A 22,018-nucleotide genomic window follows, 5' to 3' on the forward strand; every position below is an offset into this window, starting at 1 on the left:
GCAGCTTGATGTTTGATTTCCATTAGAAGAGAACCTGCATAGATAATGAAACTTAATTCCCAGGAAATTTTGCTAAATCTTATATTAAGAAACCTACTGATTGCCTGCTCACATATTAGGGGCACGTCCTGGTAAGAGGGAGACTAAGTGCCAAAGTCTGTGTGTAAACTCTGCCAAGTTCTGATCTGACTGCTGAGCCGTGTCTTCGTGGGGTGGACTTTCGGGGACCCAGGAAAAGCAGCAGCTGGAAGTTGGAAGAACTGAGTACGGAGATGTCAGGTGCTGCCCACTCCAAAGGAGAAAAGTGTTGAGTTTCAGTTCAGCAAAGTTTATTGCTCATGTATGATATAAATCAGCACTCTTCACAGGAGCACAACAGAATCCAAAGTCTCTACAGCATAGCATTTAAAATGTCTATTATGCAATAAAAATTTACTAGACCTGTGCAGAAATGGGAAAATGTGAGTCAAGGGGAAAGCAGTCACTGTAATGCACTCGACCTGAGATACTCCAGATGGTGAAATGAAAAGAAAAAGACTTTCAAAGTTTATAAACATATTTAAGGGCTTAGAGGAAAATAAAATCATAATAAATGAACAGATGGGGAATCCCACAGAGAAATGGAAATTGCAAAATGAACCAAGTGAAAATTCTGGAATTGGAAATCTAACTAAAATGAAAAATTCACTAAATGACCTTAATGGAGGATGGAAGACAGCAGAAAAAATGTCAGTGAACTTGAAGATAGATGAATAGAAATTATCCAGTCCAAAGAAGAAATAAAAATGAACAGGGCCTAAATGACCTAATAGACTATTTCAAGCAGTCTAACATACATGTAATTAGAGTTCCAGAAGGAGAGGAGGAACAGAGAAGGGGGGAGAAAAGATAGTTGAAGAAATAATGGCCAAAAATTTCCCAAATTTGATGAAAAACTTAATTTTACATATCTAAGAAGCTCATTAAACTCCAAACAGGATTAATATAAAAACTCCTCACCTAAGCACGTCATAGTTAAACTTGTTGAAATGCAACAGTAAACAGAAAACCAGGAAAGAAGCTAGAGAAAAATAACATGTATATACAGAGAACAATACATTTCACTATAAGATAAATTTTATCTTAAAAATTGATTTGGATTTTGTATTTTACTCCAAAATGTTAACATAGAAATCTTTCACTCCTAAATCCCTAAGTAATAAAAGGAAGATGTTCGTGTGTGGCTTTTGACACTCTGAAATACCACATATTTTTCTGAGGGTACTCATATCCCTACTTTAAAATAGAGGAAAAGTGAAGGCCAGGGACCGGCCCAGTGGTGCAGTGGTTAAGTGCGCACATTCTGCTTCTCGGAGGCCCGGGGTTCGCCAGTTCGGATCCCAGGTTCGGACATGGCACTGCTTGGCAAGCCATGCTGTGGTAGGCATCCCACATATAAAGTAGAGAAAAATGGACACGGATGTTAGCTCAGGGCCAGTCTTCCTCAGCAAAAAGAGGAGGATTGGCAGCAAATGTTAGCTCAGGGCTAATCTTCCTCAGAAAAAAAAAATTTATAGTTCCACTATCAAGAGTTTAGTACTATTAAAATCTTGGCATTTATGTGCCAGACTTTTTTCTATATTTTATCCCGTCCTGGAAAAAAAGAAAAAGCCTTTCCAAGTATTCTCTCCCCAGTTATCATCCCTCCCTTTCAAAGGTTTCACAGCCAACTTTCTTAAAACAGTCCTCTTATTCTTGGTCCCGTTTCTTCTCAGCAGATATTAATTAAATAAAGTGTCCTCCTGGTCAGTGAATCCAACACGTATTTTAGTCTTTTTTTTTAATTTCTAAGAAAGATTCTGCTCTACAAACCATTCTTTTATTTTTGAAACGTCTTTTCTCCATGGCTTCTGATTTTTCTCTTATTTATCATTGTTTATTCTCCCTTACAGGATCCTTCATGTTTGTTTATCCTTTGAAAATTTAGTTCTGTTATGAATCCTTTTCTCTTGATTTCAACCATTCCCATAGCTTCGCTTGCCATCTTTATGCTGATGATTTCAAAATCTGTATCTTCAGACCTCACCTTTCCCTCTGGACCTCAGACCCATATATCTATACATGGACATCTTTACTTACCTCTGTTTGGATGTTTCTGAGATATCTCAAACATGATGTATCCTAAACTGACTTCAACCCATAATCTCATTCCCTTCCACAAACAAAAGCTTGTATGTATCTCCCTCTGTCTATCCTACCATCCATTCATTCAAATTTGCCTACTCAAATTAATTTGTAACCCCAAATCAATAATTGCAGCACTTTCACAGTCATTTGTGAAAATGCAGAGTGGTGAAAATTTTGAGTTGCCTGCCTTGTGCATCCCCAGCGGAGATCCAATGAGACAACACTCCGCCTTCTTGTTTTAGTCCTCATACTATAAACATGTATCCTTTTCACAGTGTATTTAAGGTCAATTTTTTCCTCACTTTTGTACTTTTTCTTGGTGATTTTGTTATTTAAAATGGTGCCGAGCCGAGTGCTGAAGTGTTGGCTAGTGTTCCTAAGCGCAAGGAAGCTGGGATATGCCTTATGGAGAACACTTGTGTGTTAGATAAGCTTTGTTCAGACATAAGTCGGCAGTGAGTTCAATGTTAATGAATCACACATGAAACAAGGTTATGTATTAGTCGGTTGATGAAAATATTGTGACTAGAGGCTCACAGGAAACTAACCGTGTGTTTCCTGGAGGAGCAATGGTTCCGTGTTCGCTAACTCAGTGTTCACGGTGACTTTGTAGACTGAGCCACAAATAATGAGAATTGACTGTGTATGTAATTAAAAATCTTGCTCAAATATACGTAATGTTTTGTAACTTGCTTTGTTCCCCAAATGACTGTGTGTTTGTGTCATGCCCTCATTAAAAATAATGGGTCTTTATGTCATATTAAATAAGGAAAATAACCTATGTGTGTTCTTAAATGTTTGTGTGAGCGTGGAGACAAGTGTGGCTAATATGCATCAGCTTACAGCAGTTACCTGGGGGGTGAGTGGTTTTTTTTCTTAATTTATCTTTGTATTGTTTCACTGGTTGCATTGGAACATGTGTTTCTTTTGTAAAACATTTTTCATGGTTGCGTTGCATTTCTTTTTGTGAAAGGAATAAAGTTTGACTATTATGGCCTTGAACCTTCGTTTGTTACAGATAGTCAGCGTCTACAGTTGGATCTACAGAAAATGGAACTTCTGGAAAGTAAGATGACTGAGGAACAACATTCTCTGAAAAGCAAAATTAAGCAAATGACAACTGATCTGGAGACATATAATGATTTGCCAGCTTTAAAATCATCAGGTGAAGAAAAGAAAAAGGTAAATGGTAACAGTCTTACAAACTTATAATCCAATTTTCTCCTGATCAAATTTAATATCTATGTAATCTATAGAATTTGTTATTTTCAGTTGATTTTTTGATATATAAGCTAAGAAAAAATAAAGACATTTACAAATGGAATTTAGAGTGATTTAAGTTTTAAACAAAAGGCAAAAATTGAAAAGCAAGGGATAGAGCACTTCAACAAATATGAACTTTGTTAAATGCAGATTAGATTGTGGTATTTCCCTAACTGAGACCTGTCAGTGGCTTTTTAGTGGCATTTATATTAATGTAAAGTAAATTTGGTGGTGTAGGAACAGATATGGCAGCCTTAATAGAGTTATTATTAATACAGTTAATATTAATTTAGCATATTATAGTTCAAAGGATATTTTTAGAAACAGGTTTTAGAGTAATTATAGACTTGGTAGAATTTTAACAGAATGTCATTGAAATTATTTGTCAAATATGACTTACATTGGCTTACTAGATATTTGCTAAAGGCTATTTCTTCCGTACCTCTCTTTGGATCTACCTAGAAATTACATCAGGAGAGAACAGTATTATTGACCCGCAGAAATGCCTTTAAGAAATTAATGGAGAAGCTAAACGTAGAATATGAGGCACTAAAAACACAATTGCAGGAAAATGAGACGCATTCTCAGGTAAAAAGAAAGAAAGCGACTCTGAATTTCACTTCTGTTTTTAAACTATCTGTCCTCTTCTTTTAATCTATATTTTCACTCTACAACAACCTTTTTCCATTTTTTTCACCTCTTTATTTACCAACCAGATTTTCTGACTTTAAAAATAGCCAGTTCTGTACAATGTCCACTCAGAACAAATTTACTCCTGCATTCCTGCTTTCTATGAACCTGTATTGAAGGCCTACTCTACGCTAGGCACTGTTCTGGCACAGGCATTAATGATAACAGCTTTTAAAAATTTTAGAAGGAAAGCATTTTTGGGGCCAGTCCAGTGGCTTAGTGGTTAAGTTCACAAGCTCCATTTTGGTGGCCTGGGATTCATAGGTTTGGGTCCTGGGCGCAGACCTGCACACCACTCATCAAGCCATGCTGTGGCGGTGTCCCACCTACAAGATAGAGTAGAATTGGCACAGATGTTAGCTCAGAGCCAATCTTCCTCACCAAAAAAAAATAATAATAATAAAGCATTTTAATGCAGAAACTTTGCTAACTCATAAAAACCACAAATAAAGAAAATAAACCCTAATGACTAGTATTCCACCACTCAGAGGAGACAGATCTTGTCATTTTGTATAGGTCCTTCTAGTTTTTATGTAGATATTATGTGTACACAAACTTTATATATATACATAAGTACACATTTATTTCTGTATATTTATAGAAGTAGTGTCATTTTGTACATATTTGGAAACTTGTCTTTCATTATTAACTATACATCATAAGTACTTTCCCTTGTCAGTAGATATTGTTTTTAAATATGATTCTATATAATATTTGACTAGATGGAGATAGCATAACTTGCTGATCTAATTCTGTATTGTTGGACATTTAGGTTATTTCTAGTTTTAAAACTGTTTAAATAATGCTATAAAGAGCAGTCCCAGCCTTGAACTTCTTGAGTTACAGCTCTGATTATTTACACAGGATGCACAGTCAAGCCCACTTTTCATATCACTCGTCCTGCTGGTAATTGCCTGAACTTGTCTGACTGAGGTCTTCTAGGTTGAGAGCTCTGTCTGAGAGGCAAGACGATGTCTGTCTCACTCACTTTCTCCCCTGTCCTGTGCTGGTTGTTGTCCCATAATAGGTGTTCAATAAGTATTTGTTGGAGCATTAAATGAAGCATGTATGACATGTACAAAATTATGGTCTGATAAAAATTGGTCATTCTCATATCTAACTAGTCTATATTAGCAATTTACACCTATGATTTATTAATGCTAAATGCATTAAAATTTTTCTTCCTTTTCTTTATATAGTAATATGATCTTTATAGACAATCATCATTAACATTTTGGTATAATACCCTGGTAAACTTTTTTCCTTTGCAATTATGCATCCAATTTAAATTATTATTATTATTTTTACAAAACATGAAATCATTCCATGCATACAGTCTTTAAGCATTTATTTTCTTATTTAAATATTTTCAAATTCTTTTTTGACCACATTTTTATGACATCAGCTATTTGATACTATGGATGTACCATTTAAAAAAAAAGATATATTCTTGAAAGGGATAATATCCCATGTGAGTTTGCCACAACTATGAAAAGCTTAGAAATCACTAATTTACATAATTCAAATTTATCAGTCAGTTATTCTGTCTCTACTTCATAATATACAAGCCTAGATGTGGACTTATAAGTGGCAAAATTGTCCTAGGCTGTGTACTGTGGTGATGGGTGCTGGAGAAGAAACCCAAGAAAAAGTTTATGAGGTCACTGTCTTAAATGGGTCTAAGGAAAAATATTATATTTCTTACGGAATATTGGCCCTCCTTTTCCACTGAATAGATGGTTTAAGGAGGAAAACACTTGCCACAGTTTCTTAGAGCCAGTCAGTGGCTACCTTGTTTATTCCCACATTAAGTGCTAATCATATTCTTAACCATGTATACTGATAATAGGAACTTGTACCATAAGTCACAATTTACAAGCCGTCTCTGTATTTGTTGACTTTTGTGAATCCCAGCTGATCAAATCAAATCCTGATTTCCCTATCTTTTGCAACTATTTTCTTTAAAAATGGTTTTTGACATTAATAAATAATTTTACGTAACAGGATTTTTTTTTAATGTATGGCTATTATTTATTTGAAATAATTTAAACATTTATATTGGAACAAACTGTAAAACTTCTAGAAGAAAACAGAGGAAAAGCTCCTTGATATTAGTCTTGGTAACATTTTTTGGTTTTGACACCAAAAGCACAAGCAAAAATAAAGACAAAAATAAATTAGTGGGCCTACATCAAACTAAAAAACTTCTGCACAGCAGAAGAAACAGTCAACAAAATGGAAGAGCAACTTACAGAATGGGAGAAAATATTTGCAAATCATATATCTGATAAGGGGTTAATATCCACAATAGATAAAGAACTCATAACAGGCTTTTTAAATAAGTTGTAGGAAAAAGCCAGATTTGTGTTTCATGATATCTTTGGAGGTTTAAAGGCAAGTCACTAATATAGATATATAATACACAAGGAATTTGACCATCTGACATATGCTGCTTTTATAGCATTATTCGTGTAGCTCTTAAGAGATCTGCATTATAAGAAGGCCTCTCCTTGTATGAAACAAAGGGGGAGAAGTTTGGTACTTGACTTTGCAAAAGGTTATTAGAGATTTATAGTCAAAAAGTGCTGACTGCTTCCCTAAATCCGTCTTAACTTCAAGGTCCTACCTAGGAGAGCTAGATCTGATTTAGTAGTGTTAACTACACAGCACACGCATTTCACATGATTAATTAGATATGATTCATTCTAATATCTAGTTCTATCTCTAGAGGAAACAATGGGATGGATGCCACATTAAGACTGAACTTATGCCCTGAAAATAATTTTAACACGTGAATAGAAAGAAATATTGTTAATGCTGCTTCAGTTAACAGATTTTTAAAAATAATCATTACTTCTTGGAAATGCCCAGGCAGAACATTATTTTAAAGTTTCATTTTTCAGACAGTCCTTTCCTTAGGGAAAAAACTATGTGCATCTTAAAAAAGAAAGACCATAACCCAGAGTTACAAGGTTAATTAAATCAGAAAAACAGTTTAATTCTATAATAGTAAAATTGTCTTCTGAGGAAGCAACCATCAATATAATATCCACATTAGCTTCCTGTTGATGCAGAAATTATTGTAACAGTGCCAGCTTTTTACCAGCCCTCTTATAATCTTCACACTGCAGCTCTGCTCTTATCACAGCTTGTGGAATTAGGCAGGAAATTTAGCCCTGGAAATAAGGAAGTTTCTTCTATATAGCTGAACCTTTGACAGTGTTAGAATATATTACATTTGTGGCATGAGACTTCCAGATTTCAAGGAAAGATTCCCATGATGTCCCATTCTTCCTTTTTAAGTTCTTTTAGGAAAGGGAAAATCATAAATTGTCCGTCAGTTGGCGTGTTCATTGGTATAATAAATATTTTAAATATTTTCCAATTAAAGTAAACATATAGAGTGAAACCTGTTGTCGAATTCAACATTGTATTAGTGTATTTAGTATTGTTTAATCTTTTCTGAATTTCTTTTTTGTCTACCATGGCTTTATCTCAATAAAATGCAAGGAGTTGATAAGATTTAAAATTGAGTGGGGTTTTTTTCTTATCCTCTTAAAAGGGTGTATAATTGTTTTGAATATGGGCACTGGTTAACATTCTTCTTTTGTGTTTTTAGCTTACAAATTTGGAGAGGAAGTGGCAACACCATGAGCAAAATAATTTTGTGATGAAAGAATGTATCCTTTAGAAAGCTGCAAATGAACTAGACTGAGTGATTTCTTTTTCTAGGAATTTCTTTGAAGACCGAAATGAAATTCAATTCAACACACACTTATCAAATAACTAGTATATACAAAACACTGAGCTAAACTATGTGGAGAATAATTGAATAAGACAGTTTCCACTCTACAATAGCCAGTGGGGGCAGGGGAGGCTGGGGGCAGGGTACCAAAGTGACTAATAGAAGGCAGACTATATAAAGTCATAGTGTGGCATCGTGGCTAAGTGCATAGGTTTTGGAGTTGGAAGATCTAATTGTAAATGGTGACTCTACTACTTATAGTTTATGGACTTTGGACAATTTACTTAATTTGTTTAAGCCTCAATTTTATCATCTCAAATACAATTAATTTTTCCTTCTTATAGAGTTGTTGGGAAAATTATGTATAACCGTATATAAGTATATGTGTGTATAGTTTGTTGTTGTTTGTAATGTTGTATCTTGGCTATCTGGGCAGCAAAGGGAGATAAACCAAGAAGTGTTTATGAGAAATTTGACCTTCCAGCTCATCTGTGTTTCAGCCAATTCAACTTCATCTTGTTTCTAGCAAGATAGTACTTATATCCCATCTTATTTATCTTTTTCTGTGATCATAGGAGGAAGCAGCTGCTAAGGACATGTATTTTGGAGTTTTAAGAAACATTTCCCCAAAAGTTGTTTCCTGTTCCCTTTTTTGACCCATTCAAGGACATCTGTGCCTGGAGAACTAGCTCCAGACTCTGGCAGCGTAGATATTCCTCTAGGACCCTGCTGAACTTCAGCTCACGGCAGCACGGACCCCGGCTTACCTCCGGATGAGATGCTTAGGGGCTCCATTCCCAGTGGTAGTGCAGCTTAGTTTAAAAGTAGCAGACTCCTGTTCACAATATGCTGAAGCCCAGCACTCTAATTTTGTGCAACACGAAGTAGGTGATTTTGAAACACAGTGAAGTCTAGAGACTTGCCTGAAATTCTGTGTGGTACTGTAGACAACATGGTTCTTTTGAATATTCAGTTGTTCCAAGACCAGAATTGCACTGAGATGTATAATAAATAGGCTATAAAAAAAGCTTTTATACTATAGGTGATCTTTTTTGAAACAAGTTTTGCTTGGCCTTTTAGGTTTCAATTGGTGCTTAATCAGTTACAATAAAACATTGTTTTTTTTTAAATATTCTAATTGTGCTTTTTCTGTGCTATCTTCAGTTTTCAATAGGAAAATAGTATGATTTGGTTTCTTTCAGAGCCACGATTAGATTGATATTTTTATTGAGTGTTCCTCCTTAATTCACGTAAATAGTCATAGCAACCAAGAGTCAAGAGAGTGATTACCGGCCAATTATGAAGAATGTGACCAAGCAGATTGCAGAGTACAATAAAACCATTGTGGAAGCTCTGCGTAGCATGAGCAGAACCTGAGTCTGAACCAACTGCAAGTTGCTGTAGCAGTATCCTCTTGCTGCTAAACTTTGTACAGACTGCAAAAAAATGGCTTACGCTTGAAGAGTTTACTTACAGTTTTTGAATGCTATAATTTTTGTGGCCTCTGATGAGCGATGTTTTAAATAATATAATAGTTCAATAAATAGTTTGCCTTTTAAAAAGCATCATCTCCTTTTATATTTGTAGTTATTTTATGTGGGTGATAAAAATGTCTCAAAGAACTGAGAGATAAACAAAGTAAAAGTGGCCATTGAGATTCATTTAGTTGGTATAATCCGTCTGTGGCAGCACATGAGCTCATCTTTCCAGGTGTCAGCTCTAGAAGGGGTGCAGGGTGTGTGATTTTGATTTAGCACTTATATCAACCTTGTCAATTTCTGTGTCTAGAAAAGGTAAGAATAGAATGAAGATGGTTAGCTTTGAGCTTTGCTTCTCAAATAGGGCACATTTGATGTGTTTCAAGGTATATAAAGTCACAGGTGAAATATAACATGTATTCTTTATATATCAGTTGTCCCTAAAAAATTGGAATTAAAAACTTTTAACCTTTGCATTTTTAAAATAGTTTATCACATGTATATTCTAGGAAAAACATGAAGTTGAGAAGAATTGCTTCACTTGTGGTGGGCTCTTTTGGACTCTGGCTGCTGCTGTTCATTTCCACCCTGGAGTATGCATTCACTGTTTTAAACCGTAGGAGGACTTAAGTAAATTAATTTAGAAGCATTGGCAGAACATTTGAAAGGAAAATCTAGAAGAGGTAGAATTATTTGGTATGAATCTGGGAGACATTATAGTAACTAAAGATATATCCTCTCTGTGGGCAGAAGTCACCTTGGCCAGCATAAAATATTCCTTGAAACTATCCTTCTTTTGCTCTGATCTCATGGTCCTCAAGTTGATCTGCTTCTTAGTATTCCCGAAACACAGCATATTGGTTTCTCCTAAAAAAAAAAAAAAAAAGGCTTTATGGTGATATAACTTACATACTATAAAATTACCTATGCATGTTGCTTTCTTGAAGTAAATATTTATCACTAAATTATTCAGCTTTCATCTATGTGAGTTTAGTAGAGGATGAGCATTGTTGAGTTTGGTTAACTCTGGATTACTAATATGGGTGAAGATCCTGGACAGTGATACAGTCATTAAGGTGGCATTCCTAAAATGTGTTCCACAGATCCTGAGTTCCTCAGGTTATTAATAGGTGTTATACCACCGAAGGAGTCATGGTCCAAGGAGTTTGGGAAACATTCTTTGAAACAAAGTTAAATTGTTTTTTTTCTTCTTGACTGCTCAGAGCCATTAATATGCTAATGTGCAATAAGCTCAAGAAGAGTATGTATTATTAATAATAAGGGTTTTTCCTGAGTGGTGGGATTGTGGGTCTTTTAATCTTCCTTGAACTTTGTGCTACTTTCAAACTTATCTATGGTGTATATATAATACTTGGAAACACAACATAAGTTCAAATAAAGTCCCATGCACAGTTAGTGCTTTAACTTGTGGTAGGGAGATAATGATAGTAAGATGTCGCTGCAGTCGCCCACCTGGAACGGGACCAGTCTTCACCCAGGAAGAAAGTGGGAGGAAGATTGGCCTCTCCATTAAATATATGTGTTTGCATTATAACAACAGGAAGTTTGGCAGAAAAAACCCTGAAAATTTCTTGAAAAAAAGCAAAATTTCCAACTTCCGTTCTAAATTACTCATATATGATATTTGGGGAACATAATTGGGCAGGATTTCTTTAAACTAAAATGTGTTATCTGAGGGAAATTCTCACTAATGTCTCTTCCTTCCTCTCAGAGCTTTTCAACAAATCCAACAAGAATACTTGCTCTGCTGGGATAGAAGTGGAGGCTACTATCTGGACGAGCCGGCTCTTCCTCAGTCAGTCCCATTGCTCAGTGAGTTCCATTCCTGTTAAAATAACACCTTGCAAGTCATGTGGAAAGAAGCTGCAGACTGAACAAACATGCTGAGTGGTTTTACCAACAAAGATCAACATGGGAAAGTTCGCGAGTCTTTGTTTTTCCCGTGCTTATCCTTTATCAATAAGTAAACATGAGTTCTTGACACTCCTTTTCACGGACTGGGGAGCCCCTGCTTTGGACCATATTCTGGTCTCATATTAAAGTGTAGAATTCAGCGCACAGTTAGCGGATTGGAGCTTGGAGCTATGCCATTCACGCTAAGATGAGAGATCAGTTAGTAGGAGCTGCAGGGGTTCTTTCCCTCCCCCTGCCCCATTTCCCTGTAGCTCTTTCCTTTGGCTCTATGGTTCCAACACAAATAGCCTTAGTAAATTAGAATGTGCAGACTTAAAGTAAGAAGAAGTCAAGATGGACCAATAGAGAATTGTAGTAATCTATTTTAAAATTGATATTGTATCTTTCATTTCATGTACCTTTTTAAATAAAAGTAGGTTATGTCTTTAAATTGCAGATTCATAGTTTGAGAAATAAAGAAAAGAAGTTACTTGTGATCTCACCAGTCTCTCTAGATGTGCATCTATATATCTGTCACATGTATGTGTTTTATTTATATATTTATGTTTTGGGTTTTTTTCTTCTTTTTTTTTTTTTTGAGGAAGATTAGCCCTGAGCTAACATCTACCACCAATGCTCCTCTTTTTTGCTGAGGAAGACTGGCTCTGAGCTAACATCCGTGGTCATCTTCCTCTACTCTATGTGTGGGACGCCTCCCACAGCATGGCTTGACACCTGTGATCCAAACTAGCGAACCACGGGCTGCTGAAGCAGAACGTGCAACCTCAACTGGTGCACCACCAGGCTGGCCCCTATATTTATGTATTTTTAATAAAATTAAGATCATATTGTTCTTAAACTTACTTTTGCTATTTACAATTTTGCAAACATTTTTCCATGTTATTATATATCCTTGAACAGCAACATGTTAAATTCCGTATTAGTCTATTATAGGAATACTTTCTAAAAACAAACCCCATATTATCGAATGGGGTTTGTGGTGTAGCCGTAAAGTGTAAGCTTTGGATTGGGTAGCTGAGTTCGAATTGCAGCTCCACTAAGTTAGTCTCTCTGGATTTCACTTTCTTCGTGTGTAAAGTGAAATTATAGTGCTTAACTCATAGGATGGGGTCGAGGAGTACGCAGACCCCCAGGCTCTTGACACGAATGCTCTGAGCAAGGTGGCAGGATTCTCAGTGTGCAGGCATGCCCGCTTCCCTGCCCTCTTACCACCCTGGCGTGGTCCAGGTCGACAGTGCACTGCCTCATTGGTTTTAGTGTTTTTAAATAGACCAAACTGCCTCCATTACTGCAATTACAAACTTTACTGTTTTACTTAAGAATATTCAGGATGTGTTTTCATACTAAAAAAATAACATCTGATTTTGTAAAATTCTATTTTAAAAGTATTTATTCATTATAACTTTGTAATAACAAAAGCTTAATGCTTGCTGCTTATTTTTAGAAGATAGTAGATTATACTTTGCTGCCTGAATATCTTCTCTCATAATAAATAGATTTTAATGAACTGCTGTTCTGAAAACCTCACTGTGTAACCGTAAGGGGAATAGGAATAACCTGTGTAGAAATAACCCACTCGGTAACCAAGGCTGTTTTGCTTGGTCGTTTTCTCTATCCTGCAAATCAGAGTGATCAGACACAAGGGGAAGCTGTGTCATAGGAGGGAAAATAACATTCATCGGCGAGTCCAGTATATGAGAGGGTTTGGAGGGAGCGTGAGTCAGAAGAAGTCAAGCAGCCCACTACCTAAGGAGACGTAGATATACTAGAGCAGCCTTTCACAGAGAAAGAGAAAAACTGAAATGAGATTTTCTAAATTAACTTCTGTTTTCTTTCAAAATCCTTTTGTAAAACAATATTTTTACCATAGTAACAACATGGTAGTACCATGGAAGAAAGGCAGACTTAACAGTTAAAATTATATTTGGCATAGGGTCAAGAAAGACCAAACTGAAATATTATCTCATTTTCTATGTTATCACTTTCAAAGATAAAGTCACCCTATTAGAGGAAGTCCAGACTGACATGAAGGTGAAAGTATTTGAGTCCGTAAACGCAACCTGAATTTTAGCAAAGGAAACTACAGTGCATTTTTAAAAGCCTCTTTCAATCTTTAATTAGCTTCTTGTTCAAATGAACTTTCCCTTAGTTTACTGGAGCGAGGGAGGGCTGCCTGAGAGGTTGACCACCCAGCCCCCAGCCCCCACTGCCAAGGACAAAGCAGGGACCTTGTGTCTCAGGATTACGGGAAATGGTTATGAAGGAAAGGAAAAGAAAATTGCTTTTCCAGCTTCTCTAACTTCCCATGTAGCCTACAGAAAAAAGCAAGCATCCCTTGGGAGGAAATAACAAAAGTGCCAAAGAGTAGATGAATGGATGGAGCCTGCATCACTGCAGTGTACGGGAGTGCTTGCCTTTATAATGCCACACAGGCTCCTGTCCCCTGCTCACAGTGGTTATCAGAAGGCCAAATGGACTTTTAAGTACCAAGTAGCCCTGCCCTCCCAGGGCCTCTACCCTTGAAGCTATTTCTTAGCTCAGTTCCTTTTACTGCCAGAAATATCACAGTCAGAGAAAGGGGTCTGGTGAAGCTGTACAAGTCCAGGTTCCCTGTTTCCTTTTCTTACAGCACACTTGAGGTAGCCAGTGAGACCCTCAGAGGTATCCATAAGAAACCTTAAGAGACAGCTAATTGAAAGGAGTGTCAAGAAATAAGAAATAAGCCTCTTCTTACAAAACCACTCACCCCTGTAGTATCTCTAAGGTACCCCAGCCTTAGCCAAAAAAAAGACCCCCGGTAAAATAAACATTCAAAGTTTCTTTGGTCTAGTAGCTTTTCATTGAGCATAGATTGAATTTCTAACACAGTTTTGCCTTACCACACCCTCTGATTTGTCAGACTTGATTCCTAAGATACTTCATGACCTCACTGTGCACCGCCATCCGCCTCCTTCAACAGTAACCTCAGCAAGCATGCAGGTATTGATGCCATATCTCTTAATTATCTTCTCAGTGAGAATTAGGGTATGAACTGATGGAAGGAATTTTTAAAAGAGTCTATCAGATTGATTGTCTGAAATTCCATACCAAGCTCATGTTTTGACATAGTGTAGCTACAGCCTCAGAAATTGTAACGTAAACAAAAAGGGCATTTCAAAATGAAGACAAGAGGAAGTTTAGCACTAACACACTGCACACCCTTAAGGAAAAATCCCTGAGATTTCAACCACCAAGTGGGTCACACTCTTTGTCCTGTCTGCTAATAATCTGACTTTATCCCTATTTTGTCCATCGTGATAGAAGCATCCACCACAAAAATATGATTAGACATTTCTTTAACTCTTCTCCATTGACGCAGTTATGTAAATCTAATCTCTGCAAAGCTTTCCCTTACTTGCTGGAAGAGGCAGAACCCTTCATATGACCCAAGCTAGTCACTCACTTCCTGTGGATCTTTCCTTCACCACCTTACTGCTCTGCTTGTACCTAGTTATTGAGGAAGGCGGCATAGCTGAAAGGGCACGGGACTTTGAGTTTGAAGAAGCACCTATTCGGCTCACTAGCTGAAGGGCTTGGGGCAACTCGTTCAGTCTCCCTGAGCCTATTTCCATGATTATTATGAGACTCAAATGCAACTAGTGTGTGTGAAATTGCTTTAGTGTATAAAATGGTGGTTACTCTATTTCTTTAACTTGTTCCCATCATCACTCCCTGCACACAGACATCTGCATCGGTACCCATTCTTCCCTCTCAGAAGCATAATTGTCCCTTCTCAGAAGCGTGTGTCTCTTAGAAGCATGGTTTCTAAGTCCCTCTAAAAGAAGGTCTCTCTCTGCCCAAGGCAGATTCCTGCACTGGTGCTTTTCATATCCATTCCAGATTCCTTACGAATCTTCCTCGGTTCTGTCTAGCATTCCCTCTCTCCTCTGGCTTCACCTTTCCCCCGTCGATTTCATCCTCTCAGTAAACACATTCATTTTACTCCCTTTATTTTCACATTCAGAGTTCTTAAAAAATTAGTCCCAATCTCTTTTCCAAACACTGCTCCTTCTGCTCCACTGAAATTGCTTTTGTTAACACAACGAGTGATATCTTAATTACTAAAATTAGTGGACTCTTTTTGGGTTTATTCCAGTATATTTTCTGTGTTGGGTTTAACATTATTAACCACTCCCTCCTTGAAACTTTTCCTTCCTTTGCATTTTATAACATCACCTTCGCTTAATTCTTCAACCTTTTTGTCCATTCTTCATTCTTTCCCTCGGCATCTCTTCTCTTCTGCTTCTACAAGAGGCTTAGGGAATTTTAGCTTGCCAAATTAAATAAACTCTTTCCCCTTGGCCATTGGAAGATCTCTATGTGTAAGGCTAATTTCATTCTGTGATAGTGATTTTGTGTTTGGAATAACTGTGTAATGGAAAATCGAATCATGATTACTTATTTCCCATAGGCTTGTGAACTGTTACTAGGTGTAGATAATTTTTAATAACAGCTAACGTGAGTTCAGTGTATGCCTCATCCAGAGGTATAAAAAGCCACAGTAACAGCAATAAAAACAAAAATCCCATTACCAAATGTGCCCTGAATGCTGGTTGTGTAATTGTAAAGTACCAGTGTCATTTGAGCATCTTATTCTCATCTAGTACTACTGGCTGCAAGTATGTTCTTCCTCCCTCTTAAAGGCAGGTACCAGGTTCTAGGAAGAACTCCCTACTCATTTTTACTAAACTCTGAGGTTTTTCAGCAGGCTGTGGGCTCCCTGCAGAAAGGGATGATGTCTGTCATTTGTGTCCTCTCTGCCAAGCAGACCACTTGGCACATAAGCTCACACTGGATGCTGTTGAACTGAATTAGTTTGAGTGGGATATAGACTAAACCAAATTGAAAAGGCATGGGGTCCGCTTTGGAAAGCAATTTTAAAGTTTCTTAAAAAGTTAAACATAAAGTCACCATATGACCTGACAATTCCACTTGTAGGTATGTACCCAACGGAGATGAAAACAGATATTCACACAAAAACTTGTACACAAATTGTTCATAGCAACATTATTCACAATAGTCTAAAAGTGGAAACAACCCAAATATCCTTCAACTGATGAATGGATAAATAAAATGTATCTATATACAGTGGAACATTATTCAGCTATAAAAAGGACTAAAGTACCAATATATGCTATAACATGGAGGAACCTTGAAAATATGCTGAGTGAAAGAAGCTAACCAGACACAAAAAGCTACATATTGTCTGATTCTGTTTGTATGAAGTATCCAGAATGGACAAATCCATAGAGAGAAAGTAGATAAGTAGTTGCCTAGGGATAGGAAGGGAGAGTTAAGCAGATGATGACTAAAGGTACAGTGTTTATTTTGGGGTGATGAAAATGCTTTTCTAATTGATTGCTTGCACAACTCTGAATATTTAAAAAACTGTTTATTTGTATACTTTAAGTGGATTTTTTGATGTGTGAATTATATCACTTAAAAAACAGAAAATTTATGGGGCTGGCCCTGTGGCCGAGAGGTTGAGTTCGCGCGCTCCGCTGCAGGCGGCCCAGTGTTTCGTTGGTTCGAATCCTGGGCGCGGACATGGCACTGCTCATCAAACCACGCTGGGGCAGCATCCCACATGCCACAACTAGAAGGACCCACAACGAAGAATATGCAACTATGTACCAGGGGGCTTTGGGGAGAAAAAGGAAAAAAATAAAATCTTTAAAAAAAAAAAAAGAAAATTTAGGAGAACCATATATAAAGCTAGATTAAAAGTCTTTGGTTAATGTGGAAGAAACTCTTAAAAACTTATTCATTCCTATCTTTTTTAAAAAGGAGGGGCATAGGAATTGAGGGATGCAGTTACTCAGGAGCCCTTTGAACATCTCTTGGATTCTGCTGGGAAGCAGAAATGTCTAAAACTCCCTTTTTCTTCCCTAGCACCACTATTGTAATCCAAGGGGAACTTTTTAAAGTTTACTCAAAGACAGGCCAGATTTCTGTTCCTCTGGGGATGTTTTGACAGACAGAGAAAGAGAGAGATGATTACACTTGGGGAAAAAGCAAATACAAAACTTGTCCTTCCATAAATACAAAAGTATTGGAATTGGTGAGAATTTTGATAGCTTTTCTGTTATAATGCTTTTGACAACTGCAGCAATTGATTCTGTCTTCTCCTGTCTGTGGCTGTGGTTGAGCTTAAGCTGCCATTTGCTAGCTTTTGCTCTAGGGTCAGTGATTTGGTTACTAGGCAGGATTTTTTTTTTCTTTTTTTAATAAAATGACCATTGCTTCTCTCAGAAAGTATACAAAGAAAAGTAAAAGTGAAGTCATTGTAACTTAGTCTGGGTGCAGACTTAAAGGCCCCGTACAACTTGCCAGTCGTCAGTTATTCCAACTTCTGTGGAGCTGCATTTGGAAAATGGGAGACATAGCCTTCCACCCTTTCAGAGAGAGCTAGTGATTAAATAGGTAATGCTTTAAAAATATTTTGAATTAAAGAAATTTTAATGCATAAATTCACTATAAATCCTTCAAACATGTCTATTCAAGGGTGAAGCTCTCTGATCCTATAGGAGGAAATATTGCCCTGATGATTTAGAACAGTGCTATCTAATAGACATATAATGTGAGATACAAATGTCAGCCAAATACGTAAATTTTAAAATTGTTAGCACCTAAATTAAAAAAGGAAAAAGAAACAGATGAAACTAGTCTTAATGATATATTTTATTTAACTCGGTATATCCAAGATATTATTTTAACGTGTAATTAACATAAAAATTATTGAGATATTTTAGTCTTTTTTCATTCTCAATCTTTCAGATCCGATGTGTATTTTACACTTACACTAGGTCTCAGTTCAGACTAGCCGCATTTCAAGTGCTCAGTAGCAACATGTGGATAGTGGCTGCCAATTGGTCAGTGTAGATTTAGAATTTAGAATTTCTTATTCTGATTGTAGCAAGGGGATGAACCACCAGAGGAAGCCGAACGGCTGTTTTGTTAAACAGAGGAAGACTGTCCCATGGGGGAAAAAACTTCCCTATGTGAGATTATAATCTAAAACAGGACTTTTTGCATTTCCTTTGGTTACTGTTAAACTACAGACATATTTCAATGAAGAGTAATCTGAATTGGTCTAATGAAGAAAAAAATATATGTAGTAGTTAGGAATATTTTAGATACTTTCTTCTGAATGAGACCTCTGAAAGGATCGAGTGGCCAGATCTTCTGTAACTTCAGCAATTGAAGATATCAGAGGGTTTGTGAATCGTGCTTACATTTCATAACTCCACTATTCAAAAGTATTTTGCAGCCTGTATTATATGGTATAAATATTTTATATGATGTCATTACCAATGATATTTTCTTCCTTTGTTCGTGTACCTAAATAGTAAACTTTAATTGCCAGACTTGGAAAGCCTTCAATTACGTGTAGAGCTATTGTAAGACAGCCTCTAAACTGAGACCTTGTTTGGGAGAAATCAGCACAGGGGAGAGTTCTTTCTAGTCTCTTCTTCGATACCCCCACTCCTCCTGTCAAAAATAGTACACCAAAAAGTCTGGTGACTAAGTGTACCTTTTTATTTAAAATAATATTTACATGGGGAACTAACAGAAGTTTAGATGAAGTTACAGACAGTCTTCAGTGAGGATTTATTTTAATGTGACTTTTTGACACTCAGCAAATTGTCAAATATTGCTATTTAATAATATTTAATACAGGCTAGGGCCTGCCCCTTGGCCAAGTGGTTGGGTTCGCATGCTCTGCTTCAGCCGCCCAGGGTTTCACTGTTTCAGATGGTGAGCGCGGACGTGGCACCGCTCATCAGGCCATGCTGAGGCGGTATCCCACATGCCACAACTAGAAGGATGCGCAACTAAAAAAAATAGACAACTATGTCCTGGGGGGGGGGGGGGGGGGGTGGGGGAGAAAAAGGAAAAATGAAATCTTTAAAATAATAATAATAATAATATTTAATATAGGCTGGATCACACAAATCAACCTACATTGCAGACTGCACCCTCTTGAGCTCTGCATGAAGCTCTCCCCACCCCGTTCCCAGGCACGCGCTGGCTCCCCAGGCCTTCCTTTCAACCCCACAGATCTCTGGCACTAATATCAGCATAGGAAGGAGTGGGGATGAAGGCAAGGGGATTAGACAATGGGGAAGGGAAGAAGACAGACTAGGCGAAGCACCTTGTGACCTTAAAATAACGAGCCATGTTTTCCTGTGTGTCTGGTGAACTGTCTCTAAAGACAATTCCAAAAAAGAAGCTATAAAAATGTTTAGAATAAAGGCAACATCCTTGGGCTCAGAGCCTGCCCTACCAAATTTATTACTCTGAAGTTCAACGCGCGTTTAAATGCACCTGAAAAGCAGATTTCAGTATATTTGGAAGGTGAGGAATGGGGTATGGTGAGGATCAGTCTTACTGCTTGAAAACCATTGTTTGTAACTCTTATTTCAATCTTTTGAAATAATTGATAAAAGAAGTGGCATTCCCCCTGCTCCCATCTATTATCAAAAATAATCAGGACTTCTTGGTTGAGATAGAAATAAGTTTCCAATTATATTGATTCAGGGTAAAACTCTCCTGTGTGCCTCTAAATTTTTCAAATGTTTTGTACTGAGGCAACAACATAGTGAATGAACAAAGAGTGAAAACTTCAATACAAGTAAGATTTCTAAATAGCTGTGGTACACAGAATAAAGCCTCCCAGAGATGTCCACATCCTAATCTCCAGGACCTGTGAATATGTTGCCTCACATGGCAAAAGAGACATCGAGGGGGTGGCCCGGTGGCACAGTGGTTAAGTTCGCATGTTCACTTCGGTGGCCCAGGGTTCACCGGTTTGGATCCCGGGTGCGGACATGACACTGCTTGGCAAAAGCCATGCTGTGGTAGGCGTCCCACGTATAAAGTAGAGGAAGATGGGTATGGATGTTAGCTCAGGGCCTGTCTTCCTCAGCAAAAAGAGGAGGATTGGCAGTAGTTAGCTCCGGGCTAATCTTCCTCAAAAGAAAAAAAAAAAAGACATTGCAAATGTGATGAAATTAAGCATTTTGAGAGGGGAAGATTATTCTAGATTATCTGGGTGGGCCCAGTGTAATCACAAACATCCCTTTAAAACGAGGCAAGAGGGTCAAAATCAGAGAGAGAAAGTATGGGGATTAGAAGCAAATTTATTTCCATTTATCAAATTTATCAAATTCATTCAACTAATACTTATTGAATAAAGAAGTGACCAAAATCAACAAAATTCCTGCCCACATGGAGCTTACATTCTAATGGTGGAGACAGACAATAAACAAACAGTGCGATTTCGTATGATGATAATTTTTCATGGTAAATGCAAATACCAGCTGATTCTGGAAAATTAAACTGTGTCCCTTTGTAAACCCAACTGCCAACTTCATGAATGCTTTACTACTATAAGAGATGTTTTTCCTGAGGCATTCAAGTAAAACCTCCAGAAGGGCCTCAAGACCTGGCACCTCACTTATTCATGTCAACTTTCTCAAGTTTTGTGGGATAAAAACTTGCTTTTTTTGGTCTTTTTTTTGAGGAAGATTAGCCCTGAGCTAATCGTCCCCTTTTTGCTGAGGAAGACTCGCCTTGAGCTAACATCCGTGCCCATCTTCCTCTACTTTATACATGGGATGCCTGCCACAGCATGGCTTTTGCCAAGCGGTGCCATGTCCGCACCCGGGATCTGAACCGGCAAACCCCGGGCCGCCAAGAAGCAGAACGTGCGAACTTAACCACTGCACCACTGGGCCAGCCAGGGATAATCACTTTCTAAAGAAGAAAGCGTAAGTGAATATTATAGCCTCTGTCCCTATGATCCACCTCTAGCCTAAGTGCCATGTTCTGGCCAACATCTGAGAATAACCTAGGACTGTTGAGTCTCATGTTGACTCCAGAGTCTGTATGAGGGGGTTTTAGGGATCATTGAAAGTATGACTAGGAGACTTGTTTTAAAGTTCTGTTTGAATAGCAAGCACACTGTTTATCTGGATAATAGTGATGTACATTAGGGGTGGAATTCAGAAGCTTTCCCTAAGCCGCTCTTGGTACTGCCACTACAAGACAGGTAACTCAAGTTGAAGAAGATCTAGTCACTGCCGTGGGCAGCTTGGGAGAAGGTCTGATGCAAGCGAAGAGAAGGTTGGGCTCAAGAGCATCAAAAAGCATGGTTATCTAGAAATATGGCAGGTGCCAACCACGCTCTGCTAGTGTGCTGCCTTTGCGTTACTTGGGAGTAGAGTACCTCCCAACACAATGTGGAAGTATAATTTTCTTATCTTTATGCCTGAAGTGATTAGCTAGTAGTTGTCTCAAGTGACTATTTGTGAGTAACATTTAGTGGAACTGCACAGCTAGTTTCATGTACTATCCATGTTTTTGCCCAAAAAGATCAAACTTCAAGCAGGAAGTAGGTCTATAGAATTAAAATTGAGACATCGCTCTTTTCTTTCCTTTACCCCTTATATTCAATTCAACAGCAACTTCTAAAACTTTACCTCCAAAATATCACCTGATTAGTCTATTTCTTTCCATTTCTATTACTATAATCCTGATTCAAGCCACCATCACGTTTTGTGTGGACCTTAACTGATCTCTTGCCTCTTTACAATCCATTCTTTAAGAACCATGGTAATACTTTTGATTTTATTGAAAAATATTAAAACTTCAGTAAATGCAAAGAATTTTACAACAAAGGCCAGTGTACTCACCACCG

At 37.5% G+C, this 22,018-nt stretch overlaps 1 protein-coding gene across 7 annotated transcripts in view; it reads left to right on the forward strand.

The window, feature by feature from the left end:
• The window catches only part of IFT74 (intraflagellar transport 74), a 100,766-nt gene that overhangs the window by 63,137 nt on the left and 15,611 nt on the right, over window positions 1-22,018 (forward strand). For 4 of the 7 annotated variants that reach the window (XM_046664085.1, XM_046664086.1, XM_046664087.1 and 1 more), the window contains 4 exons: window positions 3,185-3,348; window positions 3,892-4,017; window positions 7,739-7,799; window positions 9,123-11,737. In XM_046664085.1, coding sequence (XP_046520041.1) covers window positions 3,185-3,348; window positions 3,892-4,017; window positions 7,739-7,799; window positions 9,123-9,241 — 470 coding nt within the window. In that variant the 3' untranslated portion in view covers window positions 9,242-11,737. Of the gene's footprint in view, window positions 1-3,184; window positions 3,349-3,891; window positions 4,018-7,738; window positions 7,800-9,122; window positions 11,739-22,018 lie in introns of those variants that run through there. The other 3 variants (XR_006889042.1, XR_006889041.1, XM_046664088.1) reach the window with 3 other exon arrangements.

The sequence above is a fragment of the Equus quagga genome, chromosome 6 (assembly GCF_021613505.1).
Source record: "Equus quagga isolate Etosha38 chromosome 6, UCLA_HA_Equagga_1.0, whole genome shotgun sequence".
NCBI classification, from domain to species: Eukaryota; Metazoa; Chordata; class Mammalia; order Perissodactyla; family Equidae; genus Equus; species Equus quagga.